The following is a 24,206-nucleotide window of genomic DNA, read 5'->3' as shown; positions in this document are numbered from 1 at the left end:
GGATGCGCAAAACCTGAGAAGACGAAAGGCTTTGGACCATCGCATCCGAGACTGGTTGGGGGTACGGATTAGACTATCCAAATGTGGGGGCGCCTGGGGGGCTCAGGTGGTTGAGTGTCCGACTTCTGGTTTCGGCCCAGATCATGATCTCGTGGTTTGTGAGTCCGAGCCCCGCACCGGGCTCCGCATTGAGCATGGAGCCCGCTTGGGATTCTCTCTCCCTCTCTCTCTGCCCCTCCCCTGCTCATGCTCTCTCCCTCTGTCTCAATACGAATAAATAAACTTAAAAAATATATATCCAAATGTGAGAGTCTTGGAATCTGAGAACTTTAGACCCTTGGCATGTGAGGATTACGGGGGCTTCAATCTCAGAGTCTTGGGACAGCTGTGCCGTTTTGGTGCCCCGGAGATCATCTTTAATTTGGAGAAACTGGGGCGCCTGGCTGGCTCACTCAGTAGAGCATGGGACTCTTGATCTCGGGGTTGTGAGTTTGAGTCCCACATTGGGTTTGGAGATAAATAAGTAAACTTTTTAAAAGCTGGGAGAAACTGAGGCCCTTCGACCACCCTAATCTCTATGATACCTGTGGGCAAATCAGACAAAGGCATCCCTTCTTTAGGACACTTGATTTCCATGAATCAGGACATTAGCACAATAGACATACAAGTCTGCAATGTCCGCTCTGTGAACAGAGCTTTCTTAGATGGGGTGCTCTTATGCAGTGCACAACCTCAATAACTGTGCGTGACAGCCCTGATTGCCCACACTGAGGCAGGAACTTGCCTGACGAACAGGGTCCAGGGCTAATCTTGGAACCCAGGTGCCCTCCCTCCCGGTTCCGGACCTAAGCAGCCTTTGAATGGTGATGCCAGGTCTGTGAATGTCACCTGGGATGGGACAGCAGGGGCCGAAGGAAGATGCCACCCTTTCCTTGCTCTTCGGTTCCACCACCGAGCAGCATTTACTGCTGCACTTCAAACATCTCAGGACTGAGGTCATTTGCAGATGAGAATGCGGGCTCTGATTCCAGCAGGCGATACCCGCACTCGCTTCCTTCTGCAAACCTTTGGCAGGGGGAGGGGGGGGCGGGCAGTGCAGACCAGGGGTGTGGGTACGAGTGCAAGAGTGAAGAGGCCGGGCTAAGGGCAGACACCTCAATCTGGCGAATGCCTTTTCTTCCCTCGAAGGAGGCTGGGAGGCGGGGGATGGTAGGGGGAGGTTGGAGGGAGCAGGTGGCGGGTGGCCAAAGGGATCCCGTGCTCCAGGATGACAGAAGGAGATCCTGAGCCCCACTCGGGAGAAGGCAGGGGGTGGGCGGAAGGGCAGGAGAAGTGAATGGGGACGGGCCCGATACGAGGGTCCTGGACTGCCCTAGGTGGGGGGAAGTGACCCACAAATACCCGAAGCGGTGGAAAGACGCGAAGGCGTGACAGCGGCACGCAGGGGAGACTGGGCTATCCGAGGTGGCGGAGGGAAAGATTGGCGAAACACAGCACTCAGCCCTAGGACGAGAAGCGCTAAAGGGAGGCGTGGCCGACTACGTGGCCGAGGGGACCCTGTCAACAGCGCGGCCACCAGCACTGCCTCCCAGTCTCCGCTCTGCTTTCCTCACAGCCCTCGCCACTGACATTGTACGTATTCGGTGTCTGCTTCCCAATGGTCTGTCTCTCCCGCGAGAGTGTCAGCTGCCTTTGGGTAGGGCCCGGACGTGTTGCATTCATGGCCGGTCCCCACTGCCCAGGTCCGTTCCTGGCGGGTGGGAGACCCGTGAGAAGTGTCGTCATTACCGTAGGAAACTATGAGACACCTACGCATCAGGCAGCAGAATATACCGTAAAGCTATCATTCTATAACCCAAGGTCCGTGGGTTCAAGCCCCGCGTCGGGCTCTGCGCTGACAGCTCGGAGCCCGGCGCCTGCTACGGAGTCTGTGTCTCCCTCTCTCTCCGCCCCTCCCCAGCTCACGCTCTGTCTCTCTCAAAAATAAACCAACGTTAAAAAATATAGGGGGCGCCTGGGTGGCTCAGTCGGTTAAGGGTCCGACTTCAGCTCAGGTCACGATCTCGCGGTCCGTGAGTTCGAGCCCCGCATCGGGCTCTGGGCTGATGGCTCAGAGCCTGGAGCCTGCTTCCGATTCTGTGTCTCCCTCTCTCTCTGCCCCTCCCCCGTTCATGCTCTGTCTCTGTCTCAAAAATAAATAAACATTAAAAAAATTAAAAAAAAAATATAGTCCCTGACACATAGTAGGTGTTCAGCAGGAAGTGCCGAACGGGGCAAGATCACAGGTCTGCTCAAAAAGAGGGGCGAGGGCAGGGAGCCGGGCAGCGAGACTCAGGAGGGTGCAAAGGGTGCGTTTCTCCGCGGCAGAAACCAAGGGCCTGGGGCTCATTTGGGCACTGCCTCTCTCCTCTTATCTCATTTAGTTCTCCCACATGGCGCTTACCAGCCCCCTGACGTTTTTATATATTTAATGGCTTATAACCTTATTGCAACTTGAGGGTAGGGACCTTAGCTGTCTTGTTCTCCATGGTGTATACCCCGCAGGCATATGGTAGGTGCTCAGTAAACCTTTTTACTTTAGTAATGGTGTGTGTGTGCGTGTGTGCGTGTGCGTGTGTGTGTGTGGGGGGAGGGGAACCTGTTCCAGCAGGTGACGGTACACGTCAGGGAGCTATAATAATTAACACAGGGTGATGTCAACCCCCAAAACCCACAGGTAGATAATAAACATGGGAAGGCAGCCTGTGGGCGGGGCGCGGCCACGCCATGTGGCTTGTCCAGCAGCGTGTGGCAAATGCCCACAAGAGTGTCCCGGACTCGGCCACCTGGCAGGGGGAGGGGGTGGGGAGGGCGAGAGACTCTCCATGTCGGCTCGGGCCATGATCTCGCGGTTCGTGGGTTCGAGCCCCCGCGTCGGGCTCTGTGCTGACAGCTCGGAGCCTGGAGCCCGCTTCAGATCCTGTGTCTCCCTCTCTCTCTGCCCCTCCCCCGCTCTCTCTCTCTCTCTCTCTCTCTAAAATAAAAAGCATTAAAAAAAAAAAAAAGCAAGAGCAAGAGCGAACGGATGAGCGAGCGAATGAGCGAACGGTGCAGGCCTGCGCGCACAGCAAGGGAAGCGTGGGCGCCGGAGGTCGCCGGGAGACCGCCGGGCCCGCGGCCGCGAACAGCCGACCCACCTGTACTCGTAGTCGGAGCCGGCCTTGGCGGAGCCGTCCTCGGTGCGGTAGTCCACGTAGAAGGTGCTGTTGCCCTCCCCGCCCTGGCAGGTGACGGACAGCAGCACGGAGCCGCAGTTCTCCAGGCAGTGGTAGAGGCTGGGCTCGAAGAAGATGCGGCTGGCGCCGTCGTCCTCGTCCTCGCCGGGGCCGTCGGCCGGGGAGGCGCGGCGCGAGGCGTCCGCCGCGTGTCGCCGCAGCACGTTGCCGGCGCCCGTCATCAGCCGCGTGGCCTGGATGCGGTAGAAGGCGCGGCTCTTCTGCTGGTGCAGCAGCGCGTAGTAGTTGGCGATGCCCACCAGCTGCTCCAGGTCCTTGTCCGGGTGCTTCTGCTTCAGGTCCTTGAGGATCTGGATGACCTCGCGGCGGCTGGCGTCCAGCTCGCGGGCCTCGGCGGGGCCGGGGCCCAGGCCGCCCGGCTCGCCCGGCACCTCGGCGCCCACGAACGTGCCGTCCAGCTCGATGCTCTTGGGGGGGTCGCCCTCGGCGCCGATGATGATGCCGCTGCGCGGGTCGGTGCGGTAGCGCTTGTACACGTACTTGTAGAAGAGCAGCCGCTTGTCGGCCATCCAGGCGAACACCACGCACACCGGGAAGAAGACGAGGGTCAGCAGCGCCTCCCACACCTGCGGGCGGCCGCGCGGGTCAGGACCGCCGCGCCGCCAGGGGGCGCGCTCGCCGCCCGCCGTCGGGCCGCCCCCGCGGCTCTCTCCGCCTGGCGCCGGCGGGGGAGGGCGGGGGGCGTGGTCGCCGGGCGCCCCCTCTCCGCCCCCCACCCCCCCCTCCCCGTCCCGCGTCCGTCCCCATCTCGGTCCCCGCCCCGCCTCGTCCCTCTCTGCTGCGCTCTCCGGTCGGCTCGTCTCCGCCTCGCCCCGTCCCCCTCTGTCTCTCTGTCCAGGCCGTCGTCTCCTTCTCTCCCTGCCTCCGTCTCGTTCGGTGTCGGCTGGTGTTTGCCTCTTCCCGGGGGGCGGAGCCTGTGTCCCTTCCTGCCGGTCTCTCCCTCCGGCCTTTTCGCCCCGCTCCGTTTCCCCCGCACCCCTCCTCACCTGGGACGCCCGGACTCGTCCAAACCCCACCCGCCACCCGGGGCCGCTCACCTCTTCCCCAAGCTCCCCGATTCCGCCCCCCCTGCTCCCCCGCCCCGCCCGCCCGCCAATGCAGCCTTTGCCGGACTCTCCTTCCTTAGAATCCGTTTGGCCCTTAGGGACGGGACTCTGACTCTCAAAAGAGGCACAAGTCTGGCTCCTATTACAGCCCCATAAGACAAGCTCCTCCTGTGTTTACATGCTGTATCTCCCCAGAGAGACAAGGCAACGCAGAGTTCAGATCCTGCTTCTAGAAGCGGCAAGTGTGGCTCAGCCTCTTGCCTGTAAAAATGGGAACGGCCCCGAGACTGGATGAGTTTATGTACCCCTAGCGCTTAGCACTGTCGGTTCCGGACACATGGACAAGAGCTCAAAATTAACATGACCATCATTCTACCTGTGCAGGTCCAGGACTCCTCCGCCCACGGTCACCCTCCTCATTAAAGATCAGGAGGAAGAGGTGGAAGATTATTTACCATCAGCTGGCCCCCCGGAGGTATCTTTAACCTGGGCCCAGAAGGGAAACTATCTTTGAAGATCCAACCAATCCCCACACCCCTCCCCCTGGTCGCTGGGTTTCCTGCTGGCTCAGAGAGAAGGCGGGAGCCTCACAAAGCCAGCAGGCAGGTTTGTGAAAGGCAGCTGAATTTTCTACGCAAGGTGTAGCGTGAACTCTGGCCTCGGAACTGGCCACTATGTGTAGGGCAGGGGAATGCTCCCGTAATCAGAAGACCATCTCAAACCTCGAAGATGTGCTTTCCTCCCTGCAGGTAAAGAAAAGGTGGATTCTAGGAGGCTCACCTCCTTTTTCCAGGGCACCCACTGCGGATGGGCCCACGGACCTGCCTACCCTGCGGGAGAAGTGAGACAGGTTCAGTGCACAAGGACACCCCCGAGAGGGGGGGGGCTCTCACCAATCTAGGGGTGTTTGTGGGTTGCCACCGTGACTGGAGAAGGGGGATACGGTCCCAGATGGCGACATCCAGCGACTCATGGGGTGGTCCCACACAATACAGAATTGTCCCACGTCCTGCCTCACCTTCCGAACCTCCTGCTGGAGGGGCGCCTGGGTGGCTTGGTCGGTTAAGCGGCTGACTCTGGATCTCGGCTCAGGTCATGGTCTCACGTTTCGTGAGTTCGAGCCCGGGCATCGGGCTCTGCACCGACAGCACAGAACCTTGCTTGGGATTCTGTCTCTCCCTCTCTCTCTCTCTCTGCCCCTCCCCCACCGGTGCGCATGAACTCGCTCTCTCGCTTCGGTGAAAAATCTTCTAATCGTCGGAGTCTAGAACTCAACTCTGTTATATATATACAAAGTATTTTCCTGTATGGTTTAATATATGCTGAATACACTTATTTTTAATCTTGTAGCTACCCACTCCTGCTCAACTCCTTGCATGGCTTGTTTCCTGATCTTTTTCTTCCTCTTGAGCCCAAACTTGTTCAGTATAAGTAGGTGCCAGCAGCTGGCTCCCACATCACGACTTTTAAAGTGGCCGTGCCGAAGCGCTTACATGTGGAAACGCGCATTGTTCTACGAGAGATTCCTCTGGCCAACGGCACAGGCAAGTTTAGTGATGGGAGGGATAGCTCGCATTTACTCTGTGCTAGGCCTGCCGTCCCGAGTTCTTCCACGTGTGTAGTTTATTCGATCCCCACACAGCCCTCTGACGTCAGTACTGTGGCGACACCCAGGTGACCGGTGGGGAAACTGAGGCACAAAGCAGGTGAGGAACTTGCCCAAGGGCCAGCTGGGAAGCAGCAGAAGCGGGGTTTGACTCGAGCGTGTCTGCCTCCGGGCTCCACGCACCAAACTGCGAGACTCTCGAAGACCTCTCTCTTATTACGTAAGTATTTCACATCAGCAAAGGGATATTCCTATCCCTCCTCTGGCTCATGGTGTCTAAAATCCTTGTCCTGGTTCTGCTCTAGATCCTCATCAGAGACCACTTTGAAAGCCCGAGTCAGGACGCCGTCCTCTTTAACCGTGCTTGAGGACTGTGTGATGCCCCCTTCTGTACTTTTCACCCTGGCAGCCAGGAAACTCACCGTCACAGTCGTGAGTCGACGGCAGCCAACTGTCTCTCTCCCTCTCTCATCCCTGTCTTCTGGTGCTACTATCTCTCCCTCAGCTCTCTGCGGTTGCTGGTCCCTCAGTTCTGTTTCTATAACACCTGCAAGGAATTTTTATGCTTCTAACACTCAGCTCCTTCCTGGACACGCAACTATAATTGGCAAAACCTGACAGATCTGGGTGACTAGATTGTGCACATGTGTGAAGGAATTCTGGGTAGCCTCACATAAATTATGCATGTGTGTGAACGAACTGGGCCAGACCCATAAATAAATTATGCAGATGTAGGTGGCAGTCTTGGGGTTGTGGGAAATGACTTAGGCAAACGTCTTCCAGGGAGACTTAGTGGAGCGCGGTTAAGACGCTGGACAGACGAGAGGCGAATGGTTATGTGAATGGGGGGGGGTGTGAGTTATGGAGCGGTGGGGCCAGCTTGTGTCTCACTGTCGGAACGAATCGTGCAAAGTGGTCTTTGCAGCGGACTGGGTTCATACCTGCGTTGGACCGGAGGGAGTGGAAATTTCAGCGATGCGGCATAAATTATCCTAACATCAGAGATCGGTTATGAATGATGAGTGAATTTTGCGAGCCACGACTCTGTACCTGGCAAATACCTAGCTAGGCTGTGACCTGTGGTAGCCATTGCACAGGTCACAAGGACTCTGTCAACACGTATGGCACTGCTAGAAGAGCTCAAGCCATTCCTTCTGGACGGGTATATTGCAAAATGCCGCCCCCTCTGGGCAGATGAGCCCTTTCCAGGTGCTGCGGGAGCCCTCCAGACGTGGCGGGGGCGCACTCGATGGACTCAGGCCCCAAACTGCCTTCCCTGGCCCACCGCCCTTGTGCAGCGCGTGACCTGCACGACCATACCTGGTGGCCCTCCCCGATGTGAGCATGCATTTCTGCGAACGCATGAACCAAGTCTCCGGGCCCAGGGAGCCACCCCTCTGGATTCTGCTGACGTACGTGCCCCGAGCAGGTGCCGATGGGTCCTTGCTCACCTGGACCACGCCGGGGGAAAAGACGGCAAGGATAAGATAAAGCCAGACGTAGGCGAAGATACTCCAAGAGGCAGTGACGAAGAAGACTCTCAAGTGCTTGATCTTGCGGCTCTCGCCGGCTGGGATGACGTAGATGCACACGGCAATGACCACAAACATGTTGAAGGCGGCGCTGCCCACGATGGTGCCTGGGCCCAGCTCGCCCGCCTGGAAGTTGTGGCCACAGACCTCGATGACCGACAGCAGGATCTCGGGGGCTGAGGAGCCCAGGGCCATGAGCGTGAGGTTGGACACGGTCTCGTTCCAGATGCGGACGGTGCCCACGCTGGTCTCGCCGTTGGCCTTGGTGATGGTGATCTCCTTCTCCTTGGACGTGATGACCTCGATGGACGCCATGAAGCGGTCGGCGATGATGGACACGCCCAGGAACATGTAAACCATGGCCACGAAGTAGACCACGGCCCGCGCCGCTTTGTCACCCAGCGACGGGTCATCAGGCTCCCAAACGGGCAGCAGGACCCCCGGCTGGCAACGGTTGGAGCCCTGGCAGCCCCCTGTGCTGGCATCGCTGTCATTGGCCGGGGGAGGTGGCAGGGAGGGGGTGGGGGTGGCCGCCCCCGAGCACGGGGCCGTCCCCAGGAGGAGTGCAAACCCCACTAAGGCCAGGGGAGCCATGGAGGGTGTCGGGTCCTGTGGGGGAGGAGGAAGAAGTGTGGGGGAGGGGCACACACCCTGCCCATTCACACGGGACCCCCCCCCTCCAGGCTTGCTGGGGGCCGGGAGGGGGAGGGTGGGGACAGAGGGAGCCACAGAGGGACAGGGACGCAACGAGACAGAGAGCGCCAGACAGAGACCGGGAGAGGAGGATAAAGACAGACGGGCGTCACAGGCTGCTGGCGGAGTGGACGTTGCTCTCGCCACTTCGGGGACTTGCGGCTGGACGTCCCGCACCCTATTGGCCGGCAGTTTCCACCCCCAGGTACCTGGGCACCCAGGAGCCCTAGGACGCGTGTCTGCCAGAAAGCCACACACACGACAATGTCCGCGGCTGCCGCTTTGTTTCTAACAGCGTCCCTCCGGAACCCGCCCGGATGGGATGCCTGTCAGCAGCAGACGGAGAAGTACAGCTCGGGGGTTGGGGGGGGGGGTGGGCAGCGAAACGTTATGTGGCCCTGAAAAGAGAACGGGCTGCGGACCCGCCCGGCCACGCGGACGAATCCCACAGACGGACGATGGATGGATGAAGCCAGGCCCCAAGTGACATAGACCGGATGATTTAGAGGGTGAGGCCAGGGGCTGGAGGCCCTAAGTTCATGAGCTAAGTCTGGTGGCCTCAGAGGGCTCCTGTGCAGGGCCTGGGCTTTGGCGGGTGCTGGGATGTCCGTCTGCCTGTCTGTCTGTCTGTGTGTCTGTCTGAGGTGGGGCTGCAGAGAGACCGCTGGAGGGTCTCTGGCTCACATCTTTCCCTGCGATGCTGGCAGGTGTCTCTCCCAACTGAGTCTCAGAATACTGTGACCCTCGCCCTGGACAAGGTGTCGTGTGGTCTGGCCTCCTCATTCCCTCTCTGGCTTCATCTCTCTCCCTGTCCCCCTTACTCGTTGGCCCCGGCCACCTCCGGGTTCCTCACATGCTAGACAAGTTCTTGCCTCAGGGCCTTTGCACCTGCTGTTTCCCCCTTCCTGAGACCCTGTTCCCTACAATATTCACCCTCTCTTCTCCAATTCTCTGCTCAGACATCACCCTCCCTGAGCTCTCTATTCAAAATGACACCACCCCACTTTGGCGAGGCCCTAGCGGTCTCATAGATGAGAGGGTCAAGGCTCAGAGAGGTTAAAAACTCATTCAAAGCTCCCAGCACCAACGCTGGCTTCATTTCTCTCTCTGGGAGTCGCCCCAACTCCCAGCTCCTGGGCCCCACTCTTACGTTGCCATGGTAACCCAGTAGCCTGTTTTGAAAAAAGGTGGGGGGGGGGGACTGAGACTAGAAGGAGAGGTCTGACCCCTGCCTTGGCCACCAACCTCAGTTCTCCCAGTAACTTCCATTTCTGTCTGGAAGTTCTTCTCCGAGTCTAACCCACAGCCTGCCCCCAAAACACGCCCACGTACTCAAGGGCTGGGAGCCCGCTCCTCTGGGGGAGGGAGGCAGAATGTTGGCAGAACATCCCTGAGGAGTGTGTGTGTGTGTGTGTGTGGGCGGGGAGAGGGGGATTCTTAAAGGGCCACCGCACAATTAGCCCCCTCAGCAAGGCCCCTAATGATACATCTAATTAGCAGCCCCCTAATTAGCAACAACTTAGGCATAATTACAAACCCACCAGGATCCAAAGCAAAGACTCACGCTCTCTTCTCCCTCCCTTCTCCCCGGCTTCCAGGAGAAACGAGGGCCACCTGGGAGTCAGGAATTCATCTCAAGCATCCGACTCCCTCTCTCATGGGAGGGCCAAGGCCTGGAAAGTGCCCCCTCACATCTAACCACCTGTCCCTCCTGCTGCGGTCTTCAAGGGAGGCCAGAGTCAGCCAACGGGGGGTGGGGGGGGGTTCTCATGCCTGCCCTCCTTCCCATGGGATGGGCAAAGCGTCCTGGCTCAATCCCTTTTCCTGCAAAACCTGAGGCCTTAGGGGAGTGGGGCGGGGGGGGGGGGCGGTCAGGAAGAGAAAGCACGAGATAAATATTTGTGAAATGAATGACCAAGACGTCTGAGCCCTGTCGCTGCGGACAGCTGGACTTTCTCTGCTAAAGGCGCCTGTCTCTGCCTCTCTTCGTCCACCAGCAGCCCTGAAACCTAATCTGGGTTTAGAATCCGGGGGCAAAAGGATCAGGTTGAGGCCAGGGTAGGAGTCCGGAGGGCAGATGGTAGTATCTCCCGATGTCTCCCCACCCTCGTGGGCAGGTGTCCAGCTGGGCCAGTGGCGAGCGCCCCGGTTCTGCCTCACATGCCTCTCAGGGTCTCAGACACCTCCTGTCTAGGGCAGGATTGCAAGCGTAAGGGAAGGGGGTCCAGTCTGGCCTTGCCAGGTGGGACCCCCTCCCTCCCTCCCTCCCTCACGTTGGCGAGTGAGGTCGTGGTTCCTGGTTGTGCTTGGTGGGGCCAGGGCTTGCCCGCCGCGCTCCTCGGAGAGACTTCAGAGGTGGGGACCCGAGCTTCTAAACACACCCACTTCCTGCTCCTGGGTGAACCGTGTCCCAGCCTGGGGGTCACACATAGTCTCAGTGCTCAGGGCTACCACGCACGGATGGGTAAACCGAGGTCCGGAGGGAGAAGAGAGCTTGGCCAGGTCACGCAGCTTCCTCTCCGGGGCAGGGGAGGACGGAAAGTCAAGGCATGGGACTCTGAACGAGGTGCTCCTTTGAACCCATCGGGCCCCACGTGGGTACTCGAGGACCTCACCCCGTCACAGCGGGGGCTGCTGCGGCTGGGCTCACACCTCTCCCCTGTCACTCACTCTCGCCCACCTTTCTGGGTCCCCTTCCCCCCCCCCCCCAGGAAAGAGGAGGATGTATTGGCCAGGGACTTCCAGACTCAGAGGGGCCCTCCGGGAGCCCCCGGGGGATGGGGATCCACCCCCACGAGGGATGGGTCTGAGGCTGGTCTGCCCTGAGAGCGATGGAGGTAAGGCTGCAGAAAGGACCGGCCTGATCCGCCCCCTGGACGTAGTGCTGTGCCTGGCGGAGGAAGAGCGCTCAGCAACTGTCAAAAGGATGGATGAGGCAAGCGATGAACTGGACAACCGGCAGACAAGGTACAGAAGTCAGACTGCAGGAAGGACCGTCCAGTCTACCAGAAGAGGGAGGAGAGGAGCTCTGTCCTCAGGGGAGGGATGGGCACAAGCCTGCCGAGAGGATGGGCGGGAGCTGGGCAGAAGGGAGAGGAGTTTGGGGGACTCCTTGGCTTCTAGGGGAGCCCACTCTGCAGGGGGTGGGGATCTTCTTCCTCCAGGTCTCCCCCTTGCCAGGGGCGGGGACAGAGGTGTGTAGGAGGAGAGTTAACCCGCTACCAGGGAAGAGAGAGAGACAGAGAAACAGAGACCGCATACCTACAGACAGAGATGGAGAGAAGGAGAGGGGCAGGGGAGAGAGAGAGAGAAAATGAGAGAGAGTGTATGTGTGTGTGTGTGTGTGTGTGTGTGAGAGAGAGAGAGAGAGAGAGAGACCCGCAGAGACAGGAGAGTCGGAGACACCGGGGAGCAGAGACAGGAGGGAGAGACAGACACAGACACAGATGGCGAAAGAGGAAGGCAGAGAGAAAGAAACCAAGGACTTAGAGACAGAGCCCCCGAAAGACACAGAACAGACCCAGGCACAGAGGGACACAGAGGGACAGAGGCGGGAGTGAGGGACTGACAGACAGAGACACAGGGGAAGGGACTCAGAGAGGCAGCCAGACTCTGCAGGACAGGACCCCCGAGAGATGTGGAGAGACAGACGAGACCCAGACGCAGGAAGGCGGGGGCGGAGGGAGAGAACACGAAGGGGGGCTGCCCCAGACGGGCTGGGGTGTTCTCGCTCCCTCAGTACCCAGGAGGCACCCCCTCCCCAGCCGGCCAGGCTTCCTGGGACCCAGGAGGGGCTGAGGATGTTGGCTGCTGGCGGTGCCTCCACCCCACAGAGGGGACCCGGTATCCCCGCCCGGAATATGCAGCCCCCCACCCCCCATAAATGAGCTCAGGGAAGAGCGGCTCCTGGCTCCTCACATGTCCCCCTCCACCCGCCTGGGGCAATACCGTCCTTCCTCCACGCTCCCCCCCTCCCAGAACTGGGGGTCTCTTACCTGCAGCTACAGCCTGGACTGGGTCCCCCTAGCACTGGGCTGGCGGTGGTGGGCGCCTCCGCCCGACAGAGAGGGAAAGAGAGAGAGACAGACAGACAGAGAGAGAGAGAGAGAAGCTGGAGACTGAGAGGGAGAGCCGGGGAGGAGGGGAGGGAGAGGGGATAGAAGGAGGAGAGGAAGAGGGGGGAGGGACACGGGGGAGGGGGAGTCAGGAGAGAGGGAGGAGGAGGGACGGGGGAGAGTGCTGGGAGGGAGGAGGAGCCGGGGAGGGAGGGGAGGAGGAGGAGGCGGGGAGAAGGGAGGCAGGCGACAGGCGGGGGAGGCTTGGGGAGGGGCCTGGAGAGAGGAGGTTGGGGGCAGCCCAAGCCTCCCACCCACCCTGCAGGTTCAGCACTACAGGCAGGGGACAGCGGCAGACGCCTGCGTGCGTGTGTGTGTGTGTGTGTGTGTGTGTGTGTGTGTGTGTGAGTGTGCGCGGTAGGTGGGGTGCCGAGGGTCATTCACAAGCATCCTTGCCCTCCCCAACACACACTGATCCCTACAAGGGCCGAAGAGGCAAAAAAACAGCTACAAATAGTTACAGGCTCACAGAACCGGGGAGGGGGGGGGAGGGCAAGAATGTTTAGCCAGAGTTAGATCCAAAATCACATGCCGCGCCTGCTGACCTATAACCTCGCAAAGCAAGCCGGCAACAACCACAAAGGCACACCCATCAATAATAGTAACAGCAGCTGCCATTCAAAGTGCCCCTTCCACGTGCCGCGCGGTGTTGCAAATTTTCTCGTTAAGTGATTGCCCTGCCTTGACACCGCTAGTCCTCCTAACGGCCCTGCGAAGTCGCTGCGGCCGGCCTCGGTTTGCAGATGGGGAAACTGAGGCACAGAGCGGCCAAGCATGGCTCCAGGCTCCAACACCCTTAAGCCACCACACCGCGCGCTGCCCCGCGCTGAGGAGCAAGTAAGAAGTCAGAAAGGAAACCGCAAAGGACCAGGCGAGCGTCCCAGGCTCCTGCAGGCACAAAATCGCGAGTGCTGAAGCGGGCACACAGGGGCGCACACGCCTCACAGACCCCTGCCATCACGAACTACGCTCACTTCAATTCCATACCGCGGTCCACTCCTGCCTAGGACGGGAGGGGATGGCAGCTCTCCGCCTCGGCAGGCGGGCAGCAGGAGGGAGACCTCGCTCCTGCCAACGATCGGTGCCCACCGCCAGTCCAGGCTGGACACCCCTTGGGCAGGCTGCCAGGGGACGAGGGAGCCAACGCAGCTCCCGGCCGTTTCCCACGCTTGGGCCTGGGTTCCGGGAGACGGCGAGAGCGGCCAAGAGCCGGTGGGGCTCCTGCTCCTAAAAACCCACCCGGTGGCTTGGGTCTTCACGGCCGGCGTGGGTGGTCAGACTGTTGGGTGGGCTTCCATGGTAGGAGGTGGTACGGATGGCCGGGACTGTGGTGCCTGCCCCTGGGGCCCCAGGAAGCGGGAGTCCCACCCAAACCCTGCCACGGGGAGGAAAGGGCCCACCCTCCCCACCAGCCCGGATCCCCCTCAGGAATCATTCCCCAACTGTCCTGCCCCAGAGTCTATTCCTGGCCTGCGGTGGGGGAGGGCAAGAGCTCTTCCGGTCCGGCCCTCTGCTGATCCCCGAGATCCAGGTCCCTGATTCCCCCACCTTGCTGTAGAAGGGGACACAGGAGAGGCAATTCATACAGCCGGCAGAGCGGTGGCCAGGGAAGTCAGCACCCCTCCGCCTCAAACTCCCTGGTCCCTGGATCTCCGGGGCTTTTCAATCATGTCTAACCTTTGTCCTTTCCAACATGGCAAGCCCCAGGTCTTTGCCTCCTGGGTCTCATCTCAGGGGATCTAAACTCACTTGCTTTCTGCTGGGGAGGTCTAACCACAGTAATCTGTGAGGGTCCAACCTCAGCATTATTCATCCAGGGGCGGGGGGCGTCTAGCCTCAAACCCTCTGCTGCAATTTGACCATAGCTTCCCCACAATAGTCCTTCCCCCCATATCCTTTCCTCTGAGGCTGAAGCTCTGTATTTTCCCACCGGGGTCTAACCTGACCCAGAGCTCTCCACTTGGGTCTAACCTCAGACCCGGGGCTCTCCCCTGGGGTCCAACCTCAGTCCTTTCTGTTGGATTCTACAGTCTTTTCCACATTGGTTTCACTCCAGCCTTTATGACAGGGCCTCGTTTCTAACCTCCTACTCCGTTCTCTGAGGTCTACAGCGTGATCTCACTTCGGTCCCACTTCTGGGTCTAACCTTGGCCTTTTCTCTCCCCATATTCCCCTCCCTCCATTCCTCCAGCACCCAACGTGGAGCCTGGCACACAGCAGGCACTCACCAACCGCTTGCCAGAACAAAAGAAAGAGAATGAAGGCAACTCAAAAGTCTGGTTCTTCCGGACATATAAATAATCATTGGCTGACCAACTCTCATTGGGGGCAGAAGAGGGGCAGGAGTTGGGGGGGGGGGGGGTCATCCCGTTTCCAAATGGGGACACTGAGGCACAGAGAAGGAGTGTGTCAGCCGGGCTCACAGGGCACCACGGGGCACAGCCAGAGCAGGAACCCACAGCTCTACCACTGGGGGATGTGGGGAGACCATCCTCTCTTTCAGGATGCTTCCCCACCACGAATGGCTGGAGGTGACGGCCCCAGTGAACTACACCAGCGTCTGGGGCGGGCAGTGGGTAGGAGCTCAGGAGCCTGGGGTCTCAGCAGGCTCTGCACCCACCCCGTCCCCAGGCCTCTGTGACTGACGTCGTCTCCTCTGCTGCACTTGATGCCGAAGCCGGGTCAGGACCAGCTCCGAGGCCTGGACCAGGCTGTGCTGTGGGGGACAAGAGGAGGGCAGGGCTGAGACCGGGCAGCCAGGGTGCAGGTTAGATCACTCGGGATGGTCTGGAGGGGACAATCCCACAGGCCCGGAGCTCGGCTGTGGCGGGAGGCCGGAGCGCAGACCAGCTGGTGGGGTGGGGGGGGACAGGTCCCTGTGAAGGGGTGAAGGTCAGACCCAGGGGGACGGCCTTCAGTGAATTCCCAGTGGGAAGAACAAAGACGGTACCCAATCGTACGGGTCTGAGGTTAGGACTCGGAAAGGACAGGGGAGGACCAAAACATGGGAGACAGACCGCACTGTGTGGGAGGTGAGGCTGAGGTTAGACCACAGTGGGGGAGACTGAGGCGAGACCCTGCCAACAAAGAGTAGGCCAACGGGACAGAGTGCGACGCTGGCTGGAGCGTCTGAGGCTAGACCCTGGCAGAAAGGGCAGAAGAGATTACAGTGAGATGGCCTGAATGAGGGATGAGGCCTTGGTGAAGGGATGGTCAGACCACAGTGAAGGAAGTCCTTTTTCCCACAGTCGGACCACAGCCTCTTCCACTGGGATCAAACCTACGCCCTTTCCATTAGGGTCTAACCTGCGACCTCTCCGCCGGGGTCCAACGGTTCCCCTTTCTTCTGAGGTCAAACCTAGACCATTCCATTGAGGCACAGACGGTAGGAAAAGACCCAAGCAAAGACTGTAGGGGAGCTGGTATGGTTAGCTTCTGGGAGAAAGAACCCAGGCTAGACCATACAGAGACAGTCTTGGAGGCAGACCGGAGATACGGCCAAGGCAAACACCACACTGGGAGCCAAAGGCGGACCGCAGCCTGAGAGTTGGGGGGGGGGGGGCAACAGGGAAAAGGCTGGAGGGGAGACTGCATTAGTTGGAGGTGAAACGGAATGGGGGGGTTCCGGGTTGGACCTCGGACCATTGAACGGTTGGCGACTAGACCCCAACAGGGGTTACGGCAGTTAGGCCGCCATGGCGGGGGTCAAAGTACAGCCCAAGGCCGGACAACAGACCAAAGCTCAAGGGCCTGACCACAACAGAAAGTTCCAAGGTTAGGCCAAAGTGGAAAGGTCCAAGGTTAGATGTTGGTAGAAAGCCGGAGGCTGGCTGTGGGAGGCCCGGAGGGGAGGCTACGGGACGAGGGTAGGAAACGTCTTTCGGGAGTCAGAACGCGACAGCAAGGGGGAGGTCAGACCACAGCCGGAGTGCAGCCGGCTGCACACAGAGGAGAGGGCGAGGCAGTGAGGAGAGCGGGCCCTGCGGGAGGGCAGAGGTTAGATCACTGGGCGGGGGGTGGGGGCAGATCTGGGTGAGGCCACAGCGAAGGGACAGAGTCAGACAAAGCACGAGGAACCGAGGGCTGAAGTCAGGAGGCTGAGGGCGGGCTGGGGCTGACAGATGCCATGTCGGAACCCCCTTTGCCATGATGGTGCCTCCCCCTCCCCAACCAGCGGCCTCTGATCCTGGACTGTCCTTGGCCAGCGAGAACCTCCTCCCAGAAACAGGTCACTCCCTCCTCCAAGAGGGGGCCTGCAGCCAACGATCCCTTTGTGCGAACGATGGGCTCAGGCTGCAGGGCTCCCGTGGGGTCGGGCCACCTCCTCGCGTGGCTACTCCCTGTGGCCTCTGATGTGTTTCCTGCCGGAGCGCACCCTCGAGAAGGCGGCTGAGCAAACACCCCCACCCCAGGCGCCGCTGCAAGGGGGGCCCCCCCGAACCTGAGGAGCCCAGCTACCTGCAGGATGTGCACGCCCTTCAGGGAGACCACGGCGAGCTCCCGCAGCCCGTCCCCGGTCAGGTCCACGTGTGCCAGCGCCAGCAGTGGGCTGGAGAAGTCTCGCTGCCACAGCAAGCGGAATCCCCACTCGGCCTCGGGGAGCCCGGACTCCGGGCCGCAGTACTTGTAACAGAGGAGCTCCTGTGCAGGGGGGGCGAGGGGTTAGGACCGTGCGGGGAGGCGGGGCGGTGGGCGGGGGCAGCCCCACCCCTCCGGTCCCACCTGTCCGTAGGTGGCCACCAGGACTTCGGGCCGCCCGTCCAGATCTACATCGGTGACCAGGCCACAGAGGATGCTGTCAAACTGGTCACTGCCGGGCAGGAGAAGCTGGTCCTCAAGGCCCCGGCTCAGCAGGTCCCTGAGGGTCACGGAGGTGGTGGGGGGACCGCGGTCGCACCACGGCGCCCGCCGCCCTTGGCCCACGCCGCTCCCCTGCTCAGGTCTGGACACACCGCTCCTCCTCGGCACCCTTGTCTCCGACCCGGACGTCTTCACGTCCGTCAGACTGCTCACGCAGACTGTCAACCGATATGGACGCTCATCTGTCCCCTGGAGGCGGGGCCATCTCCCTCCCGAACGGAAACCCACTTTATCCCTTCTGGTGACACCCTGGCCTCCGGTCCGGACACCCACATCGCCTCCCTGGAGCCTGGGAGCTGGGTTCCAGCTCGGACATCAGGTGAGCCACCGCTGGCTAGCAGTGCGTCGGCGGCTCAAAATCCGCCAGAGCGGGAGTAAGTTACACCCCAGAAGCTGACAAACGCTACAAGTCAGGGCTTCCTCACCCAACGAGCCTGCGGTTAAATGTCTGCCAACACGCTCGTCCAGGGGGAGCAGACATCTGTGTTCCTGTCCCAAGGCTTCAATGGATCCGCTACGAGTTCTAGACCCAAACACTCGCACTCCCCCTCCCTGGGGCACGATCACCTTTACCTGCCCAGCCCTGGACAACCTCACCCGAGGGGGCTTCCTCCTGAGAATGACCGGGTGCGGGAGCAGGAGGTCAGGCCACCCCTGTGAGTCCGCCGTGCGGGCCGCTCACCGATACACCACGGCTGGTTCCAACATGCTGGCCACGAGCACGCTGTACTCTTCCCGCTGAGGCCGGTCCTGGGTCTCTGGAGACGGGGACACGCGTGGGGCGGGGCCTGAGGGGACAGGCTCCAGGCTCCTCCTCGCCATCCCTCCTCCCCTGCCCCACTGCTCTGAAAGAGGAGGGAGACCCTACCTTCGCCGTGCTATGAAGGGAAGCTTCGCGGTTAGACAAGATGATGGGGGGAACAGGTGTGAGACCAGAGAGGGAGGGAGATGAGTAAGGAACGACCCGAGGGGCGGAAGGCAGCCCGCAGGGGCCAGGCGAACGGAGCCGTCAGAGAAGGGCGGGCCACAAGCAAGAGGAACAGGCAGGAGAGGGGAGCCTGGGTTGGGGGGGGGGGGCAGTGCTGAGTCCCCAGGAAAAGCTTGGGGGCAGACAGCAGCAAGAGACAGAGTGAGGAGGCCAGAGAGGGGGATCAGAGGAAGTCACAATGTGAGGGCTGACGGTTAGACGAAAGGAAAAGCAGAAGGTCAACCCCAGGGTAAAGGACGAAGATCAGAATCCAGGGGCAAGTGGCTGAAATGAATGTGAGGGCACAGAGGGGAGGGAGGGAGCATGGGAGGGACGGGCAGGGGCTGGACGCTCCGGGAGAGGGGTGTGAATCTGGGAGTGGGGAGCTGAGTCTGCACCCCAGAGCTCACCCTCGGGGGCTGAGAGGCTGAACACGATCACTCGGGAGATGGGGCCGTCCTGCAGGATCGCCCATGTCTGCAGAACCTCTGTGTGGGGGGTGAGGAGTCAGGGCCCTGCCCCGCCCACCCACCCCGCCCCCTGCCCGGCCCCCATCCCGCCCATCACCTTGACTTCGCTGGTCCACGTGGGCAACTCGGACATAACCGCTCTGACAACCCAGAGCGGAGAGTCGCCGGGATGTGCCGGGCAGATTGTGGACATCAAGCCAGAGGACACTGGTGGGTGGGCAGGTGGGCAGGTGGACGGAGGGGCCGGAGGGCGTCATCAGATACCGGCCCCACATTCTGCCTCCCCACGAGCCTCCGCCCCCTTCCTGTCGCCCTGGGGCCCCCACTGGGCCTGATTTCTCTCTGGGATCACCACTCGCCATCGACTTCATGTGTATGGCCGGAGTTTTCTGAACTCACCTCCCCTGCCCAGTTTCTCTGAGGTCATCTCTGTCTCTACCGTCCCTGAGGGCTTTGCCACCACTTGATTTCTCGGACGCCGCCCTCCCGGGGCCCCGCTGGCCTCTTTCGGGGGCTCTCTTACCTACTGGTCAGATTCGTGAGCTCTGGGAAGAGGTTTTCCACGGGATGCTCTTCAAACTGATGCAGCCCCTCGTTCTGGGGGAACCAAGACCGACCCCCCTGACTTGAAACGTGTCGGTGGCCAGTCTCACGCACAGACCCCGGCACCAGCCCATGGCAGCCTGAGAAAGCAGGGCTCTGCCCGCCACACCTCCCTCTGCCTCACCTCCTTGTAGAGATGAATGGCCGGGTCATTCCCACTCAGGAGAAACACTGTGTCCAGCTGGTTCCCGACCTGGACCCTGAAAGCAAAGAAGTCTAGAACCCCTGTGAGGCAGAGTCCACGTACAGAATTTTCCAACCTGAGAATCATAGAAACGTTCTGTTTCTAGAGCCCTTCCTTGCCTGCTGGAGTCCTCATTCTGGATGTGGGTTCAGGAATAGAACGTGGAGAGCTCTAGAAAGGGTCGCAGAAACCCAGAACGCTAGAAACTCTTTAATCTAGAACTCCAGTGTTCCCCAGGTTCTGTTTCCTGTCTCCTTTGAAATACCAGAACTTTTAGGAATTGCCACGGTGGATATTCCGACTCGTAAAATGGCGCAACATCCAAATCCTAGAATCCAGAACATCAGTGTCTAGAATTCTCACCGGTTAAGACCAGAAGTTGGCAAACTATGACCTTCTGACCAAATCCAACTTGCCGATTTTTGTAAATAAAGTTGTACTGGAGCACAGCCACACCGTTCATTGACATAGTGTCGATGGCTGCCTTCTTGCTACAATGGCGGACTTGAGTTGTTATGATAAAGACTGGCCCTTAGCAGAAAAACTTTGCCAAGGGCTGTGCTAGACCACTGATGTCCTAGAATGGAGTCTGGAGCTCTAGACTGGAATTCTCATATTTTGGGGTTCTAGAACCTCATATCCTAGATGGTCTGTATTCCACCTCCTTGAAATACGAGACCATGAAACAGAAGAATGACTTTATCATCACGAAATCTCTGAATTACCAAACAGCAGAGCTTTCAAATCTTGGAATCTCAGAGCTTACGACTCCAGAAAACTTCGCCCCTCTGGGTCCTTGAGTGTCCAAGTCGAGAACCCCAGAACCTGAGCGTTCTAGATGTCTAGGACACAGGTGCTCAGTTAGCGCTCAGAGGATCTAAATAGCGACCTTAAAAGCACCGTGCTCTAAAGAACAAAACGAGAGGGGCGCCTGGGTGGCTCAGTCAGTTGAGCGTCCGACTTGGGCTCAGGTCAGGATCTCACAGTTTGTGAGTTCGAGCCCCGTGTCAGGCTCTGTGCTGACAGCTCAGAGCCTGGAGCCTGTTTCAGATTCTGTGTCTCTCTCTCTGCCCCTTCCCCGCTCATGCTGTGTCTCTCAAAAATGAATAAACATTTAAAAAATTGTAAAAAAAAAAAAAAAAAAAAAAAAGAACAAAACGAGAGTCTGACACTCTTCTGGCAGGTTTGCTGCCTCGTTTACCGCAGCCTCCCCCCCTACACACGCGCGCGCGTGCGCGCGCGCGCACACACACACACACACACACACACACACACACTCTATTGTATTACACCTGTGGCTTACATACTCTGCATGGCACAGCTGGAAAGGAGTGAACTGGAGTTCCAGGTTCAGGCAGCTCTCTGTAAGGGGAGGACACGCAAATAGACACCGGGGACCTGACAGGTCCCCCCTCCCATCTTCCCCATCCCTCCTTCCCCGGAGCCCACACTTACGGGCAATGGAGTCAAGATTGTACTCAGAGCCAGGCTCATAGTCGCAGTAAATGTTAAGGAACGGGCTGCCCTTGTCCCCTGAATCCTGGGATGGGAAACTGGCCTCAGGAAAGAGGAGCGGCACCAAGGGGCATCTGGGTGAGACTCAGGGGGATCCGCCGTGCGTGTAAGGAGAAGGGAATGGGTAGGCGGAGGGAGGCTGGATACCTTGATGAACGTGATCCCCACAACCAGGCCCCGCTTTGGGGGCGACTTGTTGAAGGTGTCGATGGAGACAATCTCCGCGTCCACTGGGAGGGGACAGTTCAAAGTTCGCGTTTCGGGCAGACTTCTGACCCCTCTATCCCCCATCATGGCGACCCCTGACCTCTAGTAATCGCTAATCTCCGACCATCTCTGCAATTATCATTACTTCTGGCTCCACGTGAGTCCTGATCATCATAACCACGGTACGAGGACTCCTGAACCCTAACCACTGACACCAACGCCTCCTGATCATCAGCCTTCACCCCTTTCAATCACCCCGATCCCATTCTCCCATCATGGGGACCCAGCTCAGGGCCTCAGAAGCCTTCTCAACACCACGTTCCAGCCCCCCCGACCCCATGGCGCCACGCACCGGGAATATAGTTGAACTGCAGCTCCTTGGCCACGGGCCGGATTTTCTGTCGGAGGTCCTGGTAGCGGAAGCCCAGCACCTTGCCTTTAAGGGTGGCGGCCAGCAGCTCCCCGCGCCCGCCCGCGCCGCCCGCCAGCCCGTACACGTTGCTCTGCGACGAGAAGCGCGTGAAGCTATCCTCGCGCAGCGGGCAAGGCCCTGCGGCCACGGCCGCCTCCCCCATCACGCCCCTCCACCACTCACCCCGGCGGCGCCCGCCGCCGCCCGCCCTACCCCACCCCACCCACCGCTCCCGAAGCGACCCGGACGGCCGGGTGCTCGCCCGTCGCGCAGACTGATGACGTAGAGAAGCTGGCGTCGTTGCCCTTTACCAAGATGGCCACCCGTCGGGCGGCCAGGGCTTCCCAGAAGACCCCACCCCCACCCCCGCCATCGCGCCTGCGCGCTCCTCCCCGCTCTTTTTCGGAGTCCCGGAGAGGGGCCTGCTGGCTGGCTGATTGTGGCCTGAAGCTGGGAGGTGGTGGCCCTCGCTGTGGGTTGTGTGGCAGGTAGAACAATAAGAATCATACAACTCAATATAGTCCGTACGTGCCAGGAACTGCTCTAAGCGTTTTGGCTTTGTCGATTGATTTAAAACCCACGAACAGGCTGGAATCCAGACGCAGGAGGTCATTTTGTCTAAGATCACGCAGCTTCGCTGAGAAGTAGAGTCCAAACAAGACTGTCCCAGAGTTCTTTTAATCACGTTACCTTTAAAATGGTGAAATGCATGCTTAGCCAAGGAAAAAGGATCTGGCCTTCTGTCCTGGCACCTCCTTTATTGAATACCTTTCTGCTAGTCATGCTGGCCCGGATGATCTCTGAATGCTGACAACCACCCAGCTATGGTTAACCCGCGTTCATCGACTCAGCGTTTATGTGCTGGGACCCAGTAAGTGCGCGATAACACTTAAGTGAGCATAGTAAGTGCTCATTTATCTCAATGAATCCTTGTAACCCCGCCAAGAAGTTGCTTCTCCCAGTGTGTAGAGGATGAAATTGTGGCCCTGAGATGCTAGAAAATGGTGGAGACTGGACCTTAACCAGGTGTTTCTGACTGTGGGGTCTTTAAGGGGTTCCTATGTGGGGTTTTTTTGGTCCCTAGAAGGGCATCAGGGGTTTGGGCACTCTGTATACACCTGAAAATCACTTCCAGTAGACACGAGTTGTCCAACTGTTGTGGCCACATGGAGTAAACTTGTCACCACCACCCCACCCCCCCCCTGCAGAAACGTGCCTGCGTGTGCGTGGATGCACGCGGACTGCAAGGTCCGTGAAGGCGGTGACTGGATCTCCCTTGGTCACAGTTAGATCCCCAGCACCTGGACCACAAGTCTGGACATAAAGTAAGCATTCAGTAAATATGTGTTAAAAATCCATAAACTCTGTGCCAGGCCCTTTGCCAAGCACAGAGGACAACTTTTTTTGTTTTGTTTTGTTTTGAGAGAGGAAGAGAGCAGGAGTAGGAGAGGGGCAGAGAGAGAGAGAGGGAGAATCCCAAGCAGGCTCCACACTCAGCGAGGAGCCCGATGCAGAGCTTGATCTCACGACCCTGAGATCATGACCTGAGCCAAAATCAAGAGTTGGATGCTCAACCGAGCCACCCAGGCGCCCCAACGAGGACTTGTTACAAAGGAAATGTAAGAGGAAAGTGCTCAAAGGCACATAGGACCTGGAGGGTGGTGAAGAGGGGCTTCATGTCAGCTCCAGACTTTGGGATGTGGGGAGTTGGGGAGTAAAACCTCCAGGAGGGCAGGGTCTGGATATGTGGCTAATGCTGTATTCCCAGGGTTTAGACCAGGCATGGCATACGGTAGGTGCTTAGTAAATACTTGCTGAGTAGAATGTGGGGTCTAATTCTGCTTCTGAACAATGTTTTCTTCAGGCTTCTGTCTCACGTGGTAATCTCTAAACTACATTCACTTAATATCTGTTGAGTGAATAATGGAAGTTACAGGTTTGAAAGGAAAGAATTGTCCTGTTTAATGGTTTCCACCTCTAGGGGCAAATTTGAATCAGCTGTGGAATTTTCAGGAAAAAACAAAAACCCCCAGAAGAGTGGAGAACTTCAACCAAATCCAGTCTATTGTGCTGTGACCCAAGCCTGTGTACTTTTACTGATTTTCAGCACAGCCAGGGTTGAGACTCTCTGTTTAGGTCACTGACGGCAGAAACAGATTCAGGCACCACTTACCTTCAGCCTGTGCCCACAGCAGACATCAGCAATCGATCTCAGCTCTCAGGAATCTTAGAACTGAGTTCTAGGCAGCCATCACCAGTCCACTGGAGCTGTGGGAGGAGCTGAAGGGGACAGGAGCAGGGCAGGGTGTCATCGTCCACACTCTCTTGACACCATGAACCTGAACCTTTCTTAAACTTCTTCCAGGCTGTCGTCTGGAGCACCTCTTTGAGAGTGGGTCTCCCGGGCAGGCCCGCCTCTGCATCCTGTCCCCTGACCCCCCCATGGTATGGTGACTCTGTGTCGTGAGCCTCCTCCAGCTTTGTGTCCCCTCCCCCCCCACCCGCCTCCAGCCAGGAGGGCCCAGCCCCGTGCCTGGGGCAGTGCAAGCACATCAGACCGCTCACCAACACACATGCCTACGTCGTGGGGTGTGGACGAGGCAGGTGGTTCTGACCAAGCTTTCCGAGGCCACTCCTGTGGTTCCTTCCGATACCCACTTGGTCGTCCTCATGCCCTGCCCACCTAAGTCGTCTCCTCCCTTTTCTTGTGAGCTCAGCGGG

General features: G+C 59.1%; 2 protein-coding genes across 3 annotated transcripts in view; both read right to left on the bottom strand.

The window, feature by feature from the left end:
• SLC8A2 (solute carrier family 8 member A2) overlaps positions 1-12,232 on the bottom strand; it is a 29,008-nt gene extending 16,776 nt beyond the window's left edge. Inside the window, exons 1-3 of the mRNA XM_042969547.1 lie at positions 12,148-12,232; positions 7,379-8,068; positions 3,177-3,841 (exon numbers count right to left, since the gene is read on the bottom strand). Of these exons, the coding sequence (XP_042825481.1) occupies positions 3,177-3,841; positions 7,379-8,053 (1,340 nt within the window). The 5' untranslated portion in view covers positions 8,054-8,068; positions 12,148-12,232. The remainder of the gene's footprint in view (positions 1-3,176; positions 3,842-7,378; positions 8,069-12,147) is intronic.
• Positions 12,233-14,523: 2,291 nt separating this feature from the next.
• KPTN (kaptin, actin binding protein) lies at positions 14,524-21,668 on the bottom strand. Of its 2 annotated transcripts, none has more exons than XM_042969758.1 (12): positions 21,426-21,668; positions 21,014-21,096; positions 20,807-20,891; positions 20,644-20,713; positions 19,292-19,367; positions 19,088-19,161; positions 18,662-18,771; positions 18,505-18,582; positions 17,810-17,885; positions 16,990-17,125; positions 16,726-16,908; positions 14,524-14,983 (listed from the first exon to the last, which is right to left on the bottom strand). In XM_042969758.1, exons 1-12 carry the CDS (start codon positions 21,646-21,648, stop codon positions 14,852-14,854), a joined length of 1,326 nt encoding a protein of 441 aa, XP_042825692.1. In that variant the 5' UTR covers positions 21,649-21,668; the 3' UTR covers positions 14,524-14,851. The 2 variants fall into 2 exon arrangements, with proteins under 2 accessions (XP_042825692.1, XP_042825693.1); XM_042969759.1 differs by having other exon boundaries at positions 20,659-20,713.
• Between the last annotated feature and the right edge of the window lie 2,538 nt (positions 21,669-24,206).

This window comes from Panthera tigris, chromosome E2 (assembly GCF_018350195.1).
Source record: "Panthera tigris isolate Pti1 chromosome E2, P.tigris_Pti1_mat1.1, whole genome shotgun sequence".
NCBI classification, from domain to species: domain Eukaryota; kingdom Metazoa; phylum Chordata; class Mammalia; order Carnivora; family Felidae; genus Panthera; species Panthera tigris.
The sequence above is the reverse complement of the archived record's forward strand: the minus strand, read 5'-3'. Positions and strand labels throughout refer to the sequence as shown.

Excerpts from the sequence above, each read along its gene's own strand:
- KPTN (XM_042969758.1), bottom strand. The coding sequence starts at position 21,648 with ATGGGGGAGGCGGCCGTGGCCGCAGGGCCTTGCCCGCTGCGCGAGGAT. Across the intron at positions 20,892-21,013 it reads TGGGGATCACGTTCATCAAG|GATTCAGGGGACAAGGGCAG; the intron begins GTATCCAGCCTC and ends TTCCCATCCCAG. Across the intron at positions 18,583-18,661 it reads CGTGGACCAGCGAAGTCAAG|AGGTTCTGCAGACATGGGCG; the intron begins GTGATGGGCGGG and ends CCCCCCACACAG.